Here is a 20,283-nt window from a genome sequence, read left to right as displayed (position 1 = left end):
GCCGATGCCTTCCAAGACCACAGCTGACCAGACAGACAGCCCTGCTAGTCCTAAAGTCCTGGCTAAATAATGACACAGACCCATGGAATGCCCTCCCTGAAGAAGAGCAAATCTTCTCTTCAGTGAGAGAAAACAAAACGAAGTCCCTGGAGTGAAAAACCATGATCTCTAGTGTCTTTGGCTAGCAGATGCCCAGTGGGGTAAGCTTCCAGATGTAGCTATTATCAACAGCAATTTTTCTTGCATCGTTCTGAACCTAGAATGTTTCTTTCAAACAAGAGCATGCGTTTGCTTTTGCACAGCACAGGAATTCAGACTGGTCTGGCTTGGAAATTTCACTGACAGGGCTACATATCTTCCACAGAGTCAGACACAGCTCTTCTGTGTAGCCAGCAGTGACATAATCGAAACCAGGCTCACATTTATTTAAGTAGCGTGGTTCTGATAGAATGAAAATATTTTAGTTAGCGGGACTACACTTTGGGTGGGGGGAATTTACAGATGTCTCCCCTGCTCCACTGATTCCTCACTTACCTACAGGAGCACTGTTTGGGGTGGGGGAAGGAGGGGGTGAGGGAGTGAGTGAGTGAGTGAGTGAGTGAGTGAGTGAGAGGGAGGGAGGTAAGGAGAGAGAGAGAGAGAGAGAGAGAGAGAGAGAATATTATGTTTCGGCTATGCACAATGGCACCTTTAAGAAATCTGCCAACCAGTAAAAATCTAAATAGTGGTGGTTAAAAAAAAAAAACAAAACTCTTCACTGCTTCCAGTTAATATTCACAGGACTCAAGGGGAGCAGGGCTTTCAAGGGTTCAATATTTATAAATGCTACTGTTGTCCCCCAAACACGTGTCTTGGATTTGTAAGAGAACTAGGGAGCTTTTACCATAATGGGGTGAGGGTATGAGTTTAAAGTAGAGAAACGAGCCATTAAGAAACAGAATTAAGATCCACAAGTGAGCACTTGGTGGTCTGAGAGTTGAGCACCACTTGTTGGAGACATTTTTTCCTCATTTACTAATGTTTTAAAGACACGGAAAGTGCTTGTGGTGTGTAACACTGCTGACCAAGAGAGCGTTTGTCTTTTCATTTAAAATTTGGATGCTTCAATCAAGGACTTTGTGCTTGCAGCGCTGATGGTGAAGCCATCACTCCATCTGCTAGGCAAAAAGCACGTCGCGAGGAAAAGCCAACTCGACTCTAAATGAAGGGGCCAGTGCCGTCTTCTCCCAGACTCCATTTCCAGGAGTTTCTGTAATCTGATCGTGAGACATTCTCTCGCCTTTCGCTTCATCTGTGCTGACCCTGGACACTAAACGAGCTGCAAAGCTCTGAAGTCTGTGTTCCTCTTTTATCCCGTTTCAAGAATGTATTCATATTAATGCTACACAGGAAACTGAATCAACACAAACCTGCAGCACCTGATGAGCCAGCACTGGCCCAGGAAGCAGCATGATTTTTCAGAAGAAATTTATGATGTCTATAAATTCACCTTCAAGGTACCTATGACTGGAAGGAAATAACTCGAGTTTTGAAAACTCCGTCTTTAACCTAGTCCCTTTCTATTGGTTACTTCATCAAAAAACACTGGAACGTCAAAATGGAAAGTTGATGGGGATCCAAATAAGCTTCACGTTGGAATTCAGTTCTTTGAAACTGAAGTTTGCTATATGACTTCCATTTGTTGAGTCATGCCAAGGAGAGTCCCATCTGGGAACATGGAAGAAAGGGAAGGGAGGGTCTCATTAGATTCATGGGCAGGTTATTCTGCAGTGTGGCTTATACACTAATAACAAATGCCTCTAGAAGGGACATGGGAATACCCTGACACTGAGAAGCCGAATATTGAGAAAGTGATATAAGAGTCACCTATAAGCCCCAAGAATGGGTGGGAAAGGAACACAGAAAGATGAGAGGAAAGATGCTGGTTCTCACAACAGCAAGGAGGTCTGTTCGCCCAAGCACTGAGGAATAGGGGCATCGACCGATGTCATTACAGTCTCACTTGGCATATCCTTGCCTAGAAAGGAAGAGCCAAAGGAATAACAAATGTATGTGTGTGTGTATGTATGTATGTGTGTCTGTATGCATATAAGTTGTCTACCTCCACTTCATGAGAGAACATATACAAAATAAACACATTTATAAATATAGAGAAGAGAAAGTTGTGTTGTAATTTCATGATGCATTTTGTATCTTTGTAGAACTGTGGGACAGCCTTGTTGCAGGTAAATACAGAAACACCCAGACAGAGTCCAAAAAAGACAGTGAGTTTCATCTAAGCTGATGCACCTGGTGGGTCTTCTGTGTCCCTCAACAACATGATACTATTTGCAAAAGGACACTGGAGGGTACCCCTCCATAGGTATGCGATGCCTTTAGGAATGAAGACTATGTTTTTAACTAGCATTCTGAATAATTACCTGCATTTTTGAATATGTTAAAACAATCCCTCTGAGTTATAGACTTAAGTTGGGTAGATTTATGGTGCATACATATTAGTTTAAAGACAATCAGTCATATCTTAAAATAGAGATTTCAAATAGAAATACAATTTGGGCAGGAATTGCTATTAAAGGAATTTTGAACCTAATAAATCTTTAGCTCTGCAAATGTCTCAAAGTTGCAGAGAGACGGCTAATGAATAATGTATGACTGTAAACGCCATCACAGGATCCTACACTGTATTTAACTTAATGTCCTCAGGTACATGAAGAATTCTGATCTTTTCATTTTACAGGGAAAGTGTGTTTACTTCCTACTCCTTATACTTGTGCTCATGAAAGTTCAGGAAATTTCAAAACCACAAACGGGTTCCTCAAAGAAAAACTGACAAGTCAAAACTGTTATTGGAGTCTATTTCAAATATCTCAGAGTCTCTTTAGTTTTTACTGAGAACACATGAATTGGATTCCATCTACTTGAAATGCTTATTTTTTTTTCAAGAGACAAATACAAATTCTACTGAAACTGAAGTATGATTTACTTTGGGGTGATAACAGCTGAACAAAGAGTAAATATACTGACTTTCTCATACCATAAGTTTACACTCTGAGTGAGACATTTGCTTCCTCATAAATATCAACTGGAAAAAAACCCAGTTTGAACAAAGGTGATATGCATTGCACCATTTCCCATAGACATAACAAATGCTATACTGTGTTACAATTACTAATATCATATAATATTATTAAGCTCCTGTAATCTTTTCATATATTGGATGTTCCTGTCCTTCAGCTGAGTTTCAAGAGATCTACACAAATCCCGATTTTAGAATAAGACCAATGACTATGGTTTACAATCATATAGGATCCCAATATCTAAGTTGGAGATCCATTGATTGACACATGACCTCATTTTCCATGGCAAATCTTATATATAGACATACATACATCCACACTCACCTATATTATTCTACACTAGAGTAGAGAATGACCAAAATTACAATGAATTCCATAGTGCAACTATGTCACAGATTCCTTGGGGGTGTGACGATAGCTAGCTTCATTGCACGCACACTGAGGGGACGCACAAGGCTGGTACTCACAGTTGTAAGCAGGGGCGAGGCGATGCTGAGCTTCCAGGCTGGCCAGTGTGATGTGGAAAATGATGTGCAGCAGCAGGAAGGAGAGGCTGGTGAGGCACAGGGACTGGAGCAACCGCCCTGTGTGTCCTGGGGAGGAAGCATTGGAGTGTGAGGGAGAGCTCGCATGACAACTCTATGGAAGCCCCAAGACTGGCTCAAAATGGACCCATAAGATTCTCTTAATAAAAGTAGTTTAAAAAATTGAAAATAAGAAGAAGGTAACCTAAGACATCCTACAAAGTTATGATAACTTCAATTTCAAAAATAAATACAGATAAGAAAGAAAACTGTAAATCAATTTCACTTGTGAGCATAGACATAAATTATAAAAAATGTTAACCATTGAAATAGAATAAAATATAGCTTGGCATATTTATCAGAGTACAGAACAAATAGGTTTAATATAAGAAATCCATGTGAAATTCACATACTAATGGATTTATACTTCTCTTCTTGATACCACGAAAGAGACATTTTATAAGGTTCAAAAGCAAAAAAGCATTAAGGATTTCAAAGAAATAGCAAAAAAAACTAAGAATGCAGGAAACTGTCTTTAAATGTTGAATAAATCACAATTACACAAGCATCCTGTTTTTGGTGAGCATTTAGGCATCCGCCTATGGATGTTAAGAAAATGAGTGAGGAATCCAAATCCCATCATCACAGGGGCAGGCAGTGTCATGAGGAAAGAAACTGTTGTGTCTCGATGCTAACGACTACATGCCAATAGCATATGAACAAAGGGACTGCTTTCCAGATGCTGAGTATCAGTACAGAACATTAACCTGAGCCTAGAGACCAATTGTGAGAACAAATATGAGAATTCAATAAAGCATTCAGATACCAGATCATCTTACAAAAACCAATACACATCATCTACATCAGCAATTTCAAGGTACAAAATCAGAATACAAGTTAGCTAGCAGTCACAGCTGTTTTGTAATGATTTTGCAGCTCGGCCCAGAAAGAGAGCACAGTCATCTGATTAAACACAATCTAGGTACTGATGAGAGTTTACAACGTCACAAGGTCCCCAGTAAACTGAGGCTAACACTGAGGGCTATTCTTTATCACCTGGACAGCCCTATCCCAGCTAGTCAGATTGAGTAATGAAAGGCATGTATAGAAACTCTTCCAGCAGGGAGGAGATTCAGTTCAAAGCCCATGAACTTGGGCTGCTCATCACCTCTCTTTGATGACCTACAGTGAAGACTGGATTTTCTCAGCCAGTTCATACAGAAAATTCTGTAAGCCAATTCTTTGAAATAAATAAGATGCTGAAAAATATGTGAATCACATGTCCATAGATTTCCTATGGAATTACTACTCTTTGATAGAATCTTGGCTAATAAAAAATATTTAGACATTAATCTAATAAAGAGTGCACAAGGCTTTTATGGAAGTATAAAAATGGTATGAGTGAATAAAGGGATAATTTACATTCACACAAGAGATTGTGCATGATAAAAGATACAAATTTGCCTTAAATTTTGTCATTAAGTTAAAAAAAATTCAAATAAAATACCAGAAGAAGCCTAAACTTTCAAAAGCACTTCAGTATATACAAGAAAGGATGTTTTGAGGTTTTCAATAGACATTGTAAATATATATTTAAGAGGAAAATGATATCAGTCTGTCAGTCTTGAGAAATAAGTTCAAAGGTGAATGAGGCTGGTGTGCCTTATGGGTATTGAGATACATTATAAACCTCTATTAAAACACACAAAATCTCAGATTCCTTGTAGAGAAGGTTAAAAGAACAGATGGAATATCATTGCTCACAAAACTAACTTATTTTTATTAACTGCAGACATATCTGTGTTGATCCAACAAACCAGTAGGCAATGATAGAACGATACGGGAAGGCGGCACTGTTATTAGGTCCTTCGCTGTCATCTCCCACAGAAACACCATTCTGGCAGCCACACTTAGACATATTTTGTGGAAGCCCCAGCGGCTGTGTCTCCACCTTCCCCGTGGAAGAAGAGAATCAGATGTGAGCACAGTGGGAAGGATAAGAGGGCCAGCTTCACTTTACCCATGCTGCCCCTGCCTCTCCCATAGTCAACAGAGCTTGCTACAAGGAGAGGCTAGATTGGTTTGTATTTTCTCCCCCTGGGAAAACTGAGAATCATGTGGGTGCTCGGTCGCCTCAGTCCTACAGGTTTCTAGCTCCGACAGCTCCCTTCTGTGTCACCTCATCAAGAGAACTTCTGGAACAAGCCAATGGAAATCAACCAGAAGCAGGTAAGAACAAGGAGAAGAGGAGGGAGTGTCCTCCATCTCACCTGTGGTTCTTCATCGCCAGCCATGGGCCCTGATAACCAGCCTAAAATCTTCACTAAGAGTCACACTTGTGGACCCAGCAATGTGACGCACCTGAGTATGGCCATGACCAGCTGATGCCTCCCCTGGGCTGCCTACTCTCCCTTTCATGGTCAGCTCCTTGTACCTTCTTGAGCATGGCCTGTACCAGCTCCGACAGAAAACATGCAGACCTCAGCAGCACATGCAGACCTCAGCAGCACACGCACATCTCAGCGATTAACCTGTGCTGGCTACAGATAAGGTTTGAAACCGAGCATGCAGGAGCACTGCACTCTGAAAACACAGGAGAGGCTCTCAGCACCAAGCTTGGCTGTGGGACAGAGACAGCAAAAGAATCAAAAGCAGTGAAAAGTGAAGTGAGCAGATCCTTTCCCAGCAAAGGTTGAAGAGACTAGGACTATAGAACCAGCTCATGCCCCATAGTGTTCCTTATTTGGTTTGGGTTTGTGGTTTTTATTTTCCTTGAAACCTGTCAATGAAGACTGAGAGAGGTGACTATTTCCTGAAGTGTTAAGGTAAAAAGCTTCAAAGAGTACAAATAATCAAGAAAACAAGCAAACAAACAAACAACAAAGAAAAAAACCAAAACTCCAGTGTCAGACACAAAAGAAATGGTGATTGGAAATTCTTTTTTTAAAAAAATATTTATTTATTTATTTATTATGTATACAATATTCTGTCTGTGTGTATGTCTGCAGGCCAGAAGAGGGCACCAGACCTCGTTACAGATGGTTGTGAGCCACCATGTGGTTGCCGGGAATTGAACTCAGGACCTTTGGAAAGCAGGCAATGCTCTTAACCGCTGAGCCATCTCTCCAGTCCCCAAGATTGGAAATTCTTAACAAAGAAAGAACGCAAGAACATCAAGCAGAAGGTCAATGAGTTCCAAGAGAATATAGAAAGACAATTAAAGTAAATCAGCTGGCTCTCTATGTCTCACACTGTGGACTGCGATGTGTGCTTTGACCTCACAAACTATGCCTGCTTGCCTGTGGCCATGATCCCTGCCATGGTTGTCATGGACTCTAACCTACTAGAACCACAAGTCCCAAATTAAACACTTTCTTTTCTAAGTTGCCTTGATCATCGTGTTTTGTCACAGTAATTAAGAAGTAACTAAGATAATGGGACAGGTAAAAAGACACATGAATAATGAAAAACAAATAGAAACTCCAGAATAGAATGCCTGAGAAGAAAACTCTGCAGAGTGCTTCAACAGCTGATTGGATTAAGCAAGCAAACAAACAAACAAACAAACAAAAGAGCATAAAACAAATCATTTGAAGTTATCCAATAGAAAAAGAAAAATAGAAAAGCATTTATTTATAAGAGTGAGGAAAATCCATGGGACCTGTCAAGTGACTCATTATGACACCAGGAAGAATTGTTTGAAGAAGCAGTGCCACAACAGGCCTTAGATTTAAATGAGCATGCAGATCCAAAACACCCAAAGAACTAAATAGTGGCCCAGAGTAAAGTCATTACAGGGAAATATTACATTCCAAACTGGCAGAACAAAAAAGGACAACAGTTTGAAAGCAGCAAGAGAAAACAGCTTATCCAATAGAAGACTGTTGACTATTGACAGATTAGTTTATCATCCAATAGAAGACTGTTGACTATTGACAGATTAGTTTATCATCCAATAGAAGACTGCTGACTATTGACAGATTAGTTTATCATCCAATAGAGGACTGTTGACTATTGACAGATTAGTTTATCATCCAATAGAAGACTGTTGACTGCTGATAGATTAGTTTATCATCCAATAGAAGACTGTTGACTGCTGATAGATTTTTTTTTCATCAGAAACCCAGGGGCCCACAAGACCCCTAATTGATACACTCTAAGTGTAGAGAGAAAACTATGGTCCAAGAACATTACACCCTGGAAATCTCAAAGTAAAACCTTAATGAAAGGCAGACACTTCCCCAGATAAGCAAAAGTTAAGGGAATGCTCTTCAAGAAATGCTGAAGTTGCCTCTTCTAAAGGAATGAAAACACAGAAAGCCATAAGACCCACAGGGCATAATAGACAGATAGCCAAATTGAGGATACTTGTAACGCTGTCATGGTAGTATGCAAATCAAATTTAACTCACATTAATATAAAAAGTTAGAATAGAAAATATTAAAAATAAGTGTAATTGTAATAATTAAAGTACTTTGATTTGTAAAGACATAAATCATGGCAATATAATATGGGATGGAAAAAAGTATAGCTTTTCTATGTAATTAAAATAAAGGTGTGATTAATAAAGAATAGATTATTTTAAGTATATGATACATCATGTAAGATTCATGGTAATTGCAAGGCAAAAACTGAAGGTTGGAAGATGACTCAGTGGTTAAGAGCACTTTTTGCTCTTTCAGACCACCCAGGTTCTTCTCTTTTGGTGGCTCTAGGTTCATTTCCTAGCACCCTCATGATGGCTCACCACCATCTGTAACCATCCAAGGGATCTGATGCCCTCTTCTGACCTCCTCAGAGACCAACATGTGACCAAACCCATATCTACAAGTAAAATATCAATACACATAAAATAAAATAAATAGATCCAAAAGAAATAGAAACAAGCAAACAAAACAATACAAAAAAACAGAATAAATGCCAATAGTAGATGCAATCAAGTATCAAAATTCATGTTAAATACTGAGCTACCACAAGTTGAATATGTCTTACATCCGTAGTCCACCAACACGTACTGAAGGAAGTCACTGATCATAGACAGCAGGTTATCTTAATTCCTGTGACACCTTCCCTCTTGTATCCTTCTCCTTGGGGACTGTGTGACATAGCATGATACTTTGCTGAATCAGTCCTCAGATAAAACAGGGAACTACCATCGAAAATGATGCTTTAAATCCAGAGCATCACAAAGAAAGAAAACCAAAGACAGGTTTTGTTTTCCGTCCTAGAATGCAACAGCTTTATGTTTTCTGACTCTTGGAACAATACAGTGTGGGAATGCAATTAGCCACGGAAGTGAAAACTCAGCTAAATGAAACTGAATTTGATTAGCCCTAAGATAATCAAAAGCTCAAAATCCTATAGAAGCGGAAGTCGGGGGGAAATAGCCTTTGGGTTTCTTCTCAGTGCCACTGTCATTTTGATCATTTTACTGTAGAGAAATAAGGCTCAACACAGCAAATGTCTTCTCTTATATATACTACTGATTGAGGCAAAATTCTCACAACAGACTCAGGATTATCTGTACACACACAATGTTGTGCAAAGAGCCTCTCCATTAATTTCACAGCACCCAGACAAATATTTTCCACTTCGCCTCCCCTACCTGGCCTTCATGAGTCAGCTCCGTGACTCTGTAGACACTGCCAGTGTATGTCATCATCCACAGAGGTGTTTTGTGACTGCTTGGCAGGACATTTGAAGGCTTATTCACACAGTGGGACCATCCGTTCCTCACTCTCTTTATGGATAAGTGAAAGTGGGCCTGCGCGTTCTCCTGCCTTTGTGCACTTGGCCGTTCAACTGTTATTACCAGTGCTATAATAAATATGCACACACACACACACACACACACACACACAGAGAGAGAGAGAGAGAGAGAGAGAGAGAGAGAGAGAGAGAGAGACAACCTAAGCTAAAAGTGTAACTTTAATTTTCAGTCATTCATCCTTTGTTGATCCTGAACCAGAATAAGGTATGGTGTATGCGAGTGTTGTGGTAATCATTTGCTAAAAAGCAGCCAGCGGATTGAAAAACAACCTTATACAACAGATATTTTATAAACATTGGAAGCTGCATGTGCATGTGGGCTGATAACATCTGTCTGTGGCTTTGTTATTCTGGGTCAGCTGGAACCAAGAAAGTGGCTTCATCCCTTGTGAACATCTCTTTGAGATTTCTGTACAGACTCCCCCATTCCTTTCCCATGTCATGGTGTCTGTACTGTTCAACAACACAGAACAAAGCCCTACTTTAGAGGCAGATGGAAGATCAAGAAAAGTAGAGAAACAGTGGCTGATTCCTGGTCAAACTAATTCAACAGGAAGTTGCCTTATTTTCGTGCCTTCACGAGTGGGCAATATGCTGTGTATACTTGTTAGTGTCTGTGTGTGCCCATTGTATATGAAGGGTCAAATGTGTGTAGAGACCCAAGATGATCTTGGGGTCTTTCCTAGATTGCTGTCCTCCTCTATTTTCTTTGAAATGGGGCCACTACCAAACTTGGAGCTCCCTAGTTTAGTTAGGCTAGCTGGCTAACAAGCTTCAGGGATCCACCTGTCTCTGCATCTCCCAGCACCAGCCTTATAGGGTCATTCTACCACCACTGACGTTTTCCATGAGTGCTGCAGAATGTTTGTTTAACTATATAAAGGTGTGATAAATTTGTTTTATTATGTAAAGATGTGTTGCTGTTTTACCTTGCCTCCCTAAGGCACCTGATTAGACTGGTAAAAAGCTGAAAGGCCAATAGCAAGGGTAGGGGTATAAGCAGAACTTCCAGGCAGGGAGAGTAAATAGGAGGAGGAATTTTGGCTCCAGTAGCTCCAGTAAGAAAGAAAAGGCGAGGACAGGGAGATGCCAAGGGTCAGACAGACAGACACAGAGGAAGCAGGAAAGTGGGGCATACAGAATGAAAGGTAAAAAGACCTGAGGCAAAATGCAGATGAACAATAGAAACAGGTTAAGTTAAGTTAAAAGAGCTAGCGGAATAAGCCTAAGCTAAGGTCAAGGATTCAGAATAAATAATAAGTTTCTATGTCTTTATTTGGGAGTTGGTTGGTAGCTTAAAGAAAATTCCAACTACACCTGAGTACCTGGGTTCCACACTCAGGTAGCTGAGTAGCTGGTACTTACTCACTGAACCATTCCAAGCCATATGGGTGCTTAAACAACTATTTTGTTTGCTTGCAGCTTTGAAAATAGAGCCTCAGATCAAGCTGTTCTCGGAACATCTTCATCAGAGGCCTCTCTCCTGGACTGTACCTGACCACTTTCATACCATGAGCATCCTGAGCAGGAACATCCCTCGGGTCTGCGCATGACTCTAAATTTCCTCTTCCTGTAAGGACACCAGGGAGGTTGGATTAAGAATCTACTCTAATTACCTAATTTTAATTTATGTTAAACTTTTAAGTGTGGGCCCACCCCCTAAGTCACATTCTGATGTAGCAGAAATAAGGCTTCAAAGTATAGATTTTGGACGAATATAATTCAGCTCCAAACAGTGGAAATCCACATCTTATTGCTGACGTTGGAGGGAAATTCATAAGTGTTCAGCCCCTTACCATTAAGCGTAATGTTAGCTGTGGTCTTCCATACACACTCTTAATCCGGATAAGGAATTTCATTTATAGTCACAGTTTCAGAGTGTATTGGCCAAATGCTATCACTGTGTCAGTTGAAATGATGGTTTTTTATTCAATTTTTCTTATTGATGTCAGGCATTCAACAGTTAATTTTGATAAGAACGTATCTAAAATCTGGAATTATCTGATGATATGTCAACTCATAGAAACATGAAGAAATGGGGCATATATACAAGAACAAGCAACGGAAGCAACTTCAAGATAATTTCTAAAAGCAACTGAGCCCAAAGAGAGACAAAATCAGTAACTCATGGCTGAGACACCACACTCCATATGTACACACTGTTTCCCCAATCATCTGGATACCAGAAAGGAAGAAATTAAAAACTAACAAAGGGACTAAGTAGCTAAGTGGGAGAGTAGAGTGTTTCTAAACAAATTTTATCTTGAGTTTTAAACAGAGTTTTGCTTGTTTATATTAGATTTCCTCAAACGGAGATCTAAGAACAAAACAACCCCAAACTATTGTTGTTTCAGATTCCATCCAGGAACTGGGCTTTAAAATCACTTTCTGGTTAGGTTTAACGCCCACTCCATGAGATGGAACCCACATCTGACACTGCTGAAGTAGCCAAGAACCTGAGGTTAGCTATTTCATGCATCCTATGGAAAAACCTACTACTATTCTACTAAAGAAACATAACAATTAAATCACTCTGAACGGCATCCTGCTGTGAGTTACCCAGAGACTCACAAGTGGACAGTGTGCACAGAGAGAGACTTTGGAGCTCTCAGACCTAAATGGGGTGACTTGACCAAATCTGTCTCTTCCCCCCACCCACCGGGCTTGGGGATCTATGTGGAAGAGGAGATGAAAGGGGTGTAAGAGATATTGGGTGATTCCAAGGAAACATTGTCTTCTAGGTATCAACAGCACTGATTGAACTCATAGAGATTGTGGCAGCATGAGTGAGACCTTCATACTTTGAAGTCAGAGGGAACCCCAGCACTGAGAGTGGAAGTGGACACAAGCTCATACCCTAAACCAGAAGCTATTTGCAATTGACATCTGCTGGCAATGGGGAAATCAGTTTTCTTCAGTGGAATCTCACTGTATATTAACCACATTCTAGAACAGACCCCACACTTGGGAGTAGCTAATCAATACAAAATGCAATCAATGGTATTTTTGTAGCCTGTCTAATTTGTTTGGGCAATATTTTGTTTTTACCTTATTGGTTTTTTGTTTGCTTATTTTGGGTTTCCATTTTGGGGGAAGGGTTCTTTTATTTATTATTATTATTATTATTGCTTTTAAAGAACGAGAGAAAAATAATGTGTGGTTGGGTGGGTGGAGGTGACTGGGAGGAATTGGGGGAGGGAGAAATGTGAACAAAATATATTGTATAAAAGTATTTTCAATTAAAAAACAAAATAATAAAGTAGGTATAAACTTGAGTTCTAGTTTATTACACTCCTGAAGGAAACAGGGGAGTGTCATTGCCTTAGCCAACATTTCCAGTTCCCTGACTTCCAGGCGACCTGAACGTGGCAAGCACACATGGAAGACCCAAGGCTCTCCAGATGGTGCCAGCTTCCTTAAGCTAACTTTGAAATTTTCCACTTATGAAGCAATCTGAGCCAACAATCTCTGAAAATTTTAAAGGGAATCCCTGGACGTTGTGGCAATTTTCCTTTCTGAGGAAATGAAAACTGCAATATTCTCATTGTTATGGGTTCCCAGGTTTAATAATGAACCCAATGCCAAATCCTCCTAAGACTGGAGTTTTAAGAAGTTAGGATCTTCTGTGGCTCATTCTCAAAATGCTATTTTTATGGTTTTTTTGACAGCTTGATCAGAAAAGTCATATAGAACGACTACTCAATTATATGCCAAACATTTAGAGAAAATATCTTGAGAAACAATTTATTTACATTTAAAGAACTCTTCGTAACAAGCTGTACAAAGAAACACGTGAAGAAGTGTTGACACAAAACTGAAGGCTTTCCTTCGGTTGGGAATGAAACGGGACATAGATACCTACTGGCTGGAAAAAGATGCCTCTGGTAAGCAGTCAAGCTTCTAGGTCAAGCACATGAAAACTCTAGCACATGGGTTTCAAATGATGGATGTTTCCTTTGGACCAAGCTATTAGAAATGGGGAGAGACAACGCTTGACCCCATCTTCAACTCACTGAGGCCATCCTTCCCTTCAGTGCACATTAAAATGTGTGTGTGTGTGTGTGTGTGTGTGTGTGTGTGTGTGTGTGTGTGAAAAAGTGGCTCCTTGGAAAGCTGCTGTGAGCAATGCAGGAGTGAACAGAGGGTGGTAGATTGTTCCCTTCTCCTCCTCTTATTTTATGCCCTATTATTTAATAACTTAAAATTTAGACGTATATCATTTTATTTGCCTACATATCTGTATTGCACCATGGGTATGCTTGGTGCTCACAGAAGTTAATAAAGGATGTCAGATCTCCTAGAATTGGAGTTCCCCTGGAGTTACAGATCTTTGTGAGCCACTATGTGGGTGCTGGGAACTAAGCTTGGGTCCTCTGTAAAAACAACAAATACTTTTAACCACAAAACTGTCTCACCAACCTCTTAGTAACTTTTAAAGTTTTAGAATCTCTTCCAAAATCTGTTGCTCAATTAAGGGAATATAAACAGTACTCTGAATACATAGGGTAGTGATGATCAAGGACCATGGGAAGGAATTTGAAGGCTTATTAGCCTTCATGCTTCCACACCTCCCTCCTCTGAACTGACTATCTGAGGTTCAGCCTTGATTCTGCAACATCCTTCCTTACAAACTTACGCTTTTTGGAGTAGGTGTGGCTTTGTTGGAGGAAATGTGCAACTGAGGGTGGGGTTTGAGGTTTCAGATGCTCAAGCCAGGCCCAATCCAGATGTACAACTCCCAATTACTTCTCTAGCACCATGTTGACCTGCATGTCACCATGTTTCCCACCATGATGATAATTATGATACTGTATGATTACATTATGATAATGTACTAAAGGACTAAACCTCTGAACTGCAAGCCAGTCCCAAATGTTTTCCTTTATGAGAGCTGCTGTGGTCATGGTGTTTCCACACAGTAATAAAACCCTAACTAAGACACCCCCCTTATATACTGTACACAGCTTCTGATACTTTGCTACAGTAATGGTAAACAGTCTTAAGACAAATATTGAAATAAATGTAAGCTTAGTGTCTTAAGATTATCAAAAAACATAAATAAATCACTCTAACCTGTGAACAAGACATTTCTTTATAAATAGAAATATGGCATTCCATTAAAAGATGAGTCACAGACATAGAAATATTTTCATCTCATTATTTAAGCACTATATAAACTAAGCCCCAGATTAGCTAGATAAATTTAGTGAATTTGATATTGCTAAGTTGTTCATCCAAAACACAGAACATAGCAACAAAGATAAATTTTAAATAATACTTAAAAGACACTGAGGAGAGAGTGAGAAAATTCTGTCATGAATTTTCAAATTCCAGGAAATCTGCAAGAACAATGAAAACAATCTTGATCTTCTAATTGTTTATAGGATAATTAGTTCATGTTATAAATAATGGCTTTGCAACTACCATGTACTGGGCATCTTATACTCCAGACTACAATGTCTCTAACATGGAGCAAGACCATATAGTCTGATAGCAGAGCAAATGCTAGGTGAAACAAAAAGACAGTGACGTTTAGAAACTAGACAAAGCATTGTTGCTTCAAGTTGATCAGGAAGAGCTCTTGCAAAATACACACACACATTGAGTGTGTGCAGACTGAAGGAGCCAAAGCTTGCCATAGAGCTGGACATTCTAGATCCTAAGCTCTGAGGACCAGAAGTCTTTCAGGCTTCATGGGATATACTCTGTTGATGCTGCTCAGTGCTGGGCTTGTAACATTACAAAAGAATCACAACTAACACATGGGCATGTTTTTCATGGCTGTTACTATAATCTGAATTCTAAATGTCGCCCAATGGCTGGTTGTTCAAAATGTTCCAATGTCCCAGGGAGAAGCTAATACGATGTTTTGGAACATTTAAATTGTGGCGTCTGGAAGGTATTAGGTCACTGTAAGGGAGCTTATGAAGGCAGTAGTGGGACCGTGTCCCCTTCCTTTACTTCTCTTTTCCCCAGTATACTTTCCTCTCATGATGTGTTACTTCACATCAGCCCCAAGTGATTGGAACAATCAAAGCAGTAAGGCAGAAATTCCTTCTGTCTTTATATCATAACTATATGATATACTTTGTTAAGAGTTACAGAAAGATGGCATAGCTGTGGTTCAAATAAATCTTCAAGACATTTCCACATTATGAAATATTTTTCAAAAGGTTTAAATTTGTTCTTTAAACACAAAAAAATATTTCTGGGTATAAGAAATGTTGGATTGGTGGTTGCCATTTGCTGGTCCCTGTGCTAACAAAAGAATATTTGAAATCAAAATGTTTATGAGTATAAATAAACAGAAAAATCTGTATTTTGATACTGAAGAAATTTTCTAGTCTGCATCCCAATGATTCAATAATAACGGATATCTATTTCCATTTCCCATGTGTGGCGTCATTTGAACAGGTCATAAACACCCGTGTTGCTGTTTGTGCCCACACCGCTCAGCTCCCTGAAGATGACCCTATGCCTTTTCACCTGCTCCAATTTCACCATGGCCAATAGAAATCTGATGTCAAGTATTAGAAGTCAGTTCTTAAAGATATGCTGAAGTTTTAACGTTCTAAGTTAGTTAGATATTTTGTGGATCTGTATTAGAGGGTGCAGAAGGGCATCTGGATATAAACGAACCAACACACAAAAACTTATGTGAACATACCTAAGGTTTCTGAAAAGAGAAATTATGAAAAGTAAGTCAAACTGGATAATCTAATTCAAAGCACTGAAATATAATGGCTTTCCTTGTACAGTCTCATGGCTTAGTGATGTTAGGTCTCAAAGAAACCAAGGACAAATGGCTAACTGAGGTGCTTTTTTAACATATCAAAGCAGATACTGGGAACTAGGTTCTCCCAGCAGCTCTCCCTACTCACATGTTACAGAGTTATCCTGGCTGGCATATACCCACTGTAAACCTCTCCAGCCCCCGAGAATCACTTTCCTACCCGCAACTTCCCTTCCCTATATATAACTCAGCCATTTGGGTTTATGTGTTCTCTTGGTCTCTTGGTTCCCATGCTGTCTTCTCTCCTCTTTCACTCTTTCTCTTTCATGCACCCCATCTTTCTCTCCTCTCATTGGTCGGTTCAGTCTGGATCCTTCCAGATGCCTCTTTCCCTCCCTCCTATCTACAAAAAAACCTTCTCTACCACACCTAGGAGCAGGCATGTCCTCATTTCTTTATTCTTCTGGTGCTGAAACCCGGGATCTTTCAAAGAAACCCAGGACCAATGGTGGAAAATAAGTCAATGCAAATATTCAATGTGGATGTGAAGAATTTTCTTTGGTGGGTCCACTGATTGTCCCCCTCAGGGACAGGGAACAAAGGGTGCCTGAGACATTTTGCTTCCTGCCCAAATTTCCTTCATTCTCAGGCATGTACCTGTGGGTGGAGCTATAGTAAATCTTGCATTTATTAACTTCAAGGGCTGGAGTGACAGTCTTGAGCATTAGCAATCAGGACTAATTGCTGCTCTTTCCTACCCTCCAGGAGAACTTGAGCCAGAAGGACAAAGAATAAGTAACGGGGTTGTTTACTAGGCACCACTTTGAAATTTCCAGATTGGAAAGCTGGCCTTACCTCACCTCTGATACTGAGATTTCACAAAAAGCCCAGACCTTCTGCCCCTAAGTATCTTCTCTACAGAGTTCACAGCACTCACAATGCAGAGGTGACCCTTGAGAATAAACGGCTGTATCATTTTTTGGATGGCTTAGAAGATGAGACATACGGGCTAAAGTCCCTAGCTGCCTTGGGCATCCAGGCTAAGGAGAACAGAAGAACCTGCAGAGCAAAACAGCGAGACGAGTTTGCTTTGTTGATGGACTCAAAAGCATTACCTTTAAAAAGGCATTTGAAGCCTAAGAGCCAATTTGTGCATTTCCTGAAGTGGTCATTCTGGGAGCTCCTTGAGGGAGGAACCCTGGGCACCCCTCTGGACACTTCTAGCACAATGCATAGCACTTAAGGGATCCCATTAAATGTTCCTGAAGGGACATAATAAGAACTGAATATCACATGCAGGAGGGAAAGTGGTCCCTGTGTGCTGGTTACAGTATGTGTTGGCAAGGATGTGTCACATTAAGCCAACAAGAAGAGCTCATCTTTCTGGTTATTTCATTAAGCCGCACTTGCCAAATCCTATGCCAAGGGACCTACAAATGAAAACGAATGGGCAGAAGACAATTAGGAGTCTTTTCCTTTCTCAGCAGGCTTGTTCCCTGTGGTACATTTACACAGCAATTAGCAGATGTGTGCTGTAGGGGCTGTCTTGAAGTCCCTGCAGGTAAACAAGGACTCGGACCCTGAAAAACTTTCCACCCCACTGCACATCATTCTCTTAGGCCAGGTACACCACTGGGTTTCTCCTTTTCCTCCTCCTTTCGCTTATCTTTTGGGAGCACTGGTGCAATGCTGACTGCTTGCCAGGCACAACACTTTACATAACGAAGAATGCATGCCTTCATTTTCCTGTGAACCAGGACAAAGAGCCCCAGTCGAGGACTGCATGAAGGTGTGTTGCAGTTCCCGGACCCCGTTTGGAACACTGCCTGTCCAAGGAAGATGAATCTTGGGCACTGCCACTGTGCTCTGGGCTGCTATCTGTATCAGCACCTTCACACGCATGTTCACCGTGATGGGATGACAGCTTCACTAGCCAAGAGAAGGGACTTTCTGCTTTATTTTCCCACAGGGAACACACACCAGGTTACTATGACTAACTGCCTTGGGATCAACTGTGTTTGTTTGCCCTGACCCTGGATTTTCCTCTTGTGCCGTGGAAGCCAGTCCAGGGCAGCTGCTGGCCAGCACTGTGTTCTGTCCCTTGTGTGTGCTCGCAAACAGCTGGACGATGACTCAACTGCCAGAGAGTCTCCCGGAAAGACAGATGGTCCCCAGCTTCTCTCCGTCATGCCTCAGGAAAGCAACCTTTTAATTAATGGGTCCATTGCTATAGTGATGTTTCCATGTATTCGTGATGCTGGCAAAATACAGTTCAGTTTGTTTCCAGATCTCCCGTACCTCTCTGTTCTTTGCATAGTTCCAGAATAGACTCCCTCCTTTAAAAAGACTTTCCAGAGCTACCAAGGTGAACTGGACGCCCTCCCCAGTGCACTGGATCCTAGTTCGTCATTCTGAGAGAGCTGCTGCTACTGTTTATCCTTCTCCTCCTTCTCCTTCTCCTCCTTCTTCTTTTTCCTCCTCCTCCTCTTCTTCCTCCTCCTCCTCCTCCTCTTCCGTTTCCTCTTCCTTCTTCTTCCTCCTCCAATTCCTCCTCTTCCTTCTCCTCCTCTTCTTCCTCTTCTTCTTTCTTCTTTTTTATTCTTATTCTTTTACTTACTCTTATTCTCATTTTTTATCTGAATCTCTCTCTTAAATGCAATATTCATGATTTTAAGGTCATACTCAACTCATAGACAAGTATTTAGCTGAAAGCACATGATAAATACTGGTTGAAGGGATGAGTGTGTGAAAGGGCTGCCTCTGGAGAACCTTATAAGTGATATATAAATTAGTATAGCATGTGAATTGGGAGCTTGGAGCACACAAGGTAAGCTCTTCAACTGCCATCAGTGCAAGCAAACATGGTAGTGTGTGACAGAGAAGAGGTAATAGTTGCCTTGATGATGCTAAATGAATGAGCTCAGATTGCTACCTAGTATTGCAATGGCCTATTAGCCTTGATGTCACTCTTTCATACTGCTGGGAATCAAAGCATCTGAAGAACATGAGTCCTCTATCCTATGATGTTCAAGTCAACCCCTTCTTCTGTGCCTTTCCCCTCCTTTGATCCCTTCCTCTTTCCTTCTTTGTACATGCATGTCAACATGCAGTTCTTTCCATCTTGTTTATGACTTGACTTTTAGGTATTTCTTCCAATGAAACTTCCTCCTTAATAATATATAATTGAGCTAGGCATAATGACAAACAACTTTAATACCAGCACTCTGAAGGTAGACTCTGAGTTTGAGGCCAACCTGGTCCACATAGCAAGTTCTAGACCAGCCAGCAGGGGTACCCCTCCACTATCTAACCATCTATCCATCTACCCATCCATCTATCTTCTTATCTGTCTATCTATCTATCTATCTATCTATCTATCTATCTATCTATCTATCTACCTACCTACATACCTACCTACCTACCTACCTATGTGTGTATAATCAGTATTCAAGTATCTTTTAATTATATTATTTATGTTCTCTATAGTGTCTTTTCTCTTTTAACTGGGACCTTAAGTAGTTATGAAGTAAATAAAAATATGTGAGAGATTGAAAAAGTGTTCTTGAAACAAATTGGTAAGTAAAACCTATCAGACTAAATTCTGTTTAGTCAAAATAGACTCGTTTGTTAATATGATTTATACTCCCAAATGCCATGAAGTTTCATTGCCCAGGGTAAACTATGGAAGAAACAATATGATGTCCCAGATCTTCCATGAACAATCCAGTGCGAACTCACCCTGAGAACCCAAGCATGGCCCTTGGCACAATTTAGGATGTGCTTTATAAATTTCTTCACTCAACCCTCATTCTGCCGGGGACCAAGGTTCAGTGAACCCAGTGAACTCTGCAGAACAAATACACAGGATTATCACTCCAGAAAGCCACGGCCAAGCTTTCAAAAGTTTCAGAAGAGGAAACCTGAGTGTCAAAGGAATGTGCCAAAGGAGAGCAAAACCAAAGGAAGATACAAGCATCATTGAGGAATCCAGAGGACCCTAGAACCACATGTCCAAAGTGCTGAAGCTACAAGGACAGAGGTTTCAACCAGCATTTTGTCTGTAGTAAAACTGACCTCAGAAGTGAGGACAAACATAAACACTTTTCTTTTTTTTTGCAAATGAACAAAACCTGAATGCAACTGCATCCGTTGCTGCCCAGTAAAGAATATAACTTCACAG

At 40.5% G+C, this 20,283-nt stretch overlaps 1 protein-coding gene across 7 annotated transcripts in view; it reads right to left on the bottom strand.

Annotated features, from left to right (window-relative positions):
- The window catches only part of Piezo2 (piezo type mechanosensitive ion channel component 2), a 373,285-nt gene that overhangs the window by 222,649 nt on the left and 130,353 nt on the right, over positions 1-20,283 (bottom strand). For all 7 annotated transcript variants that reach the window (XM_087896005.1, XM_087895998.1, XM_087896002.1 and 4 more), the window contains one exon: positions 3,545-3,670. In XM_087896005.1, the coding sequence (XP_087752131.1) occupies positions 3,545-3,670 (126 nt within the window). The remainder of the gene's footprint in view (positions 1-3,544; positions 3,671-20,283) is intronic.

The sequence above is a fragment of the Myodes glareolus genome, chromosome 13 (genome assembly GCF_982192425.1).
Source record: "Myodes glareolus chromosome 13, mMyoGla1.1, whole genome shotgun sequence".
Classification (NCBI taxonomy): domain Eukaryota; kingdom Metazoa; phylum Chordata; class Mammalia; order Rodentia; family Cricetidae; genus Myodes; species Myodes glareolus.
Note: the sequence above shows the minus strand (reverse complement) of the source record. Positions and strands in the feature narration are given on the sequence as shown.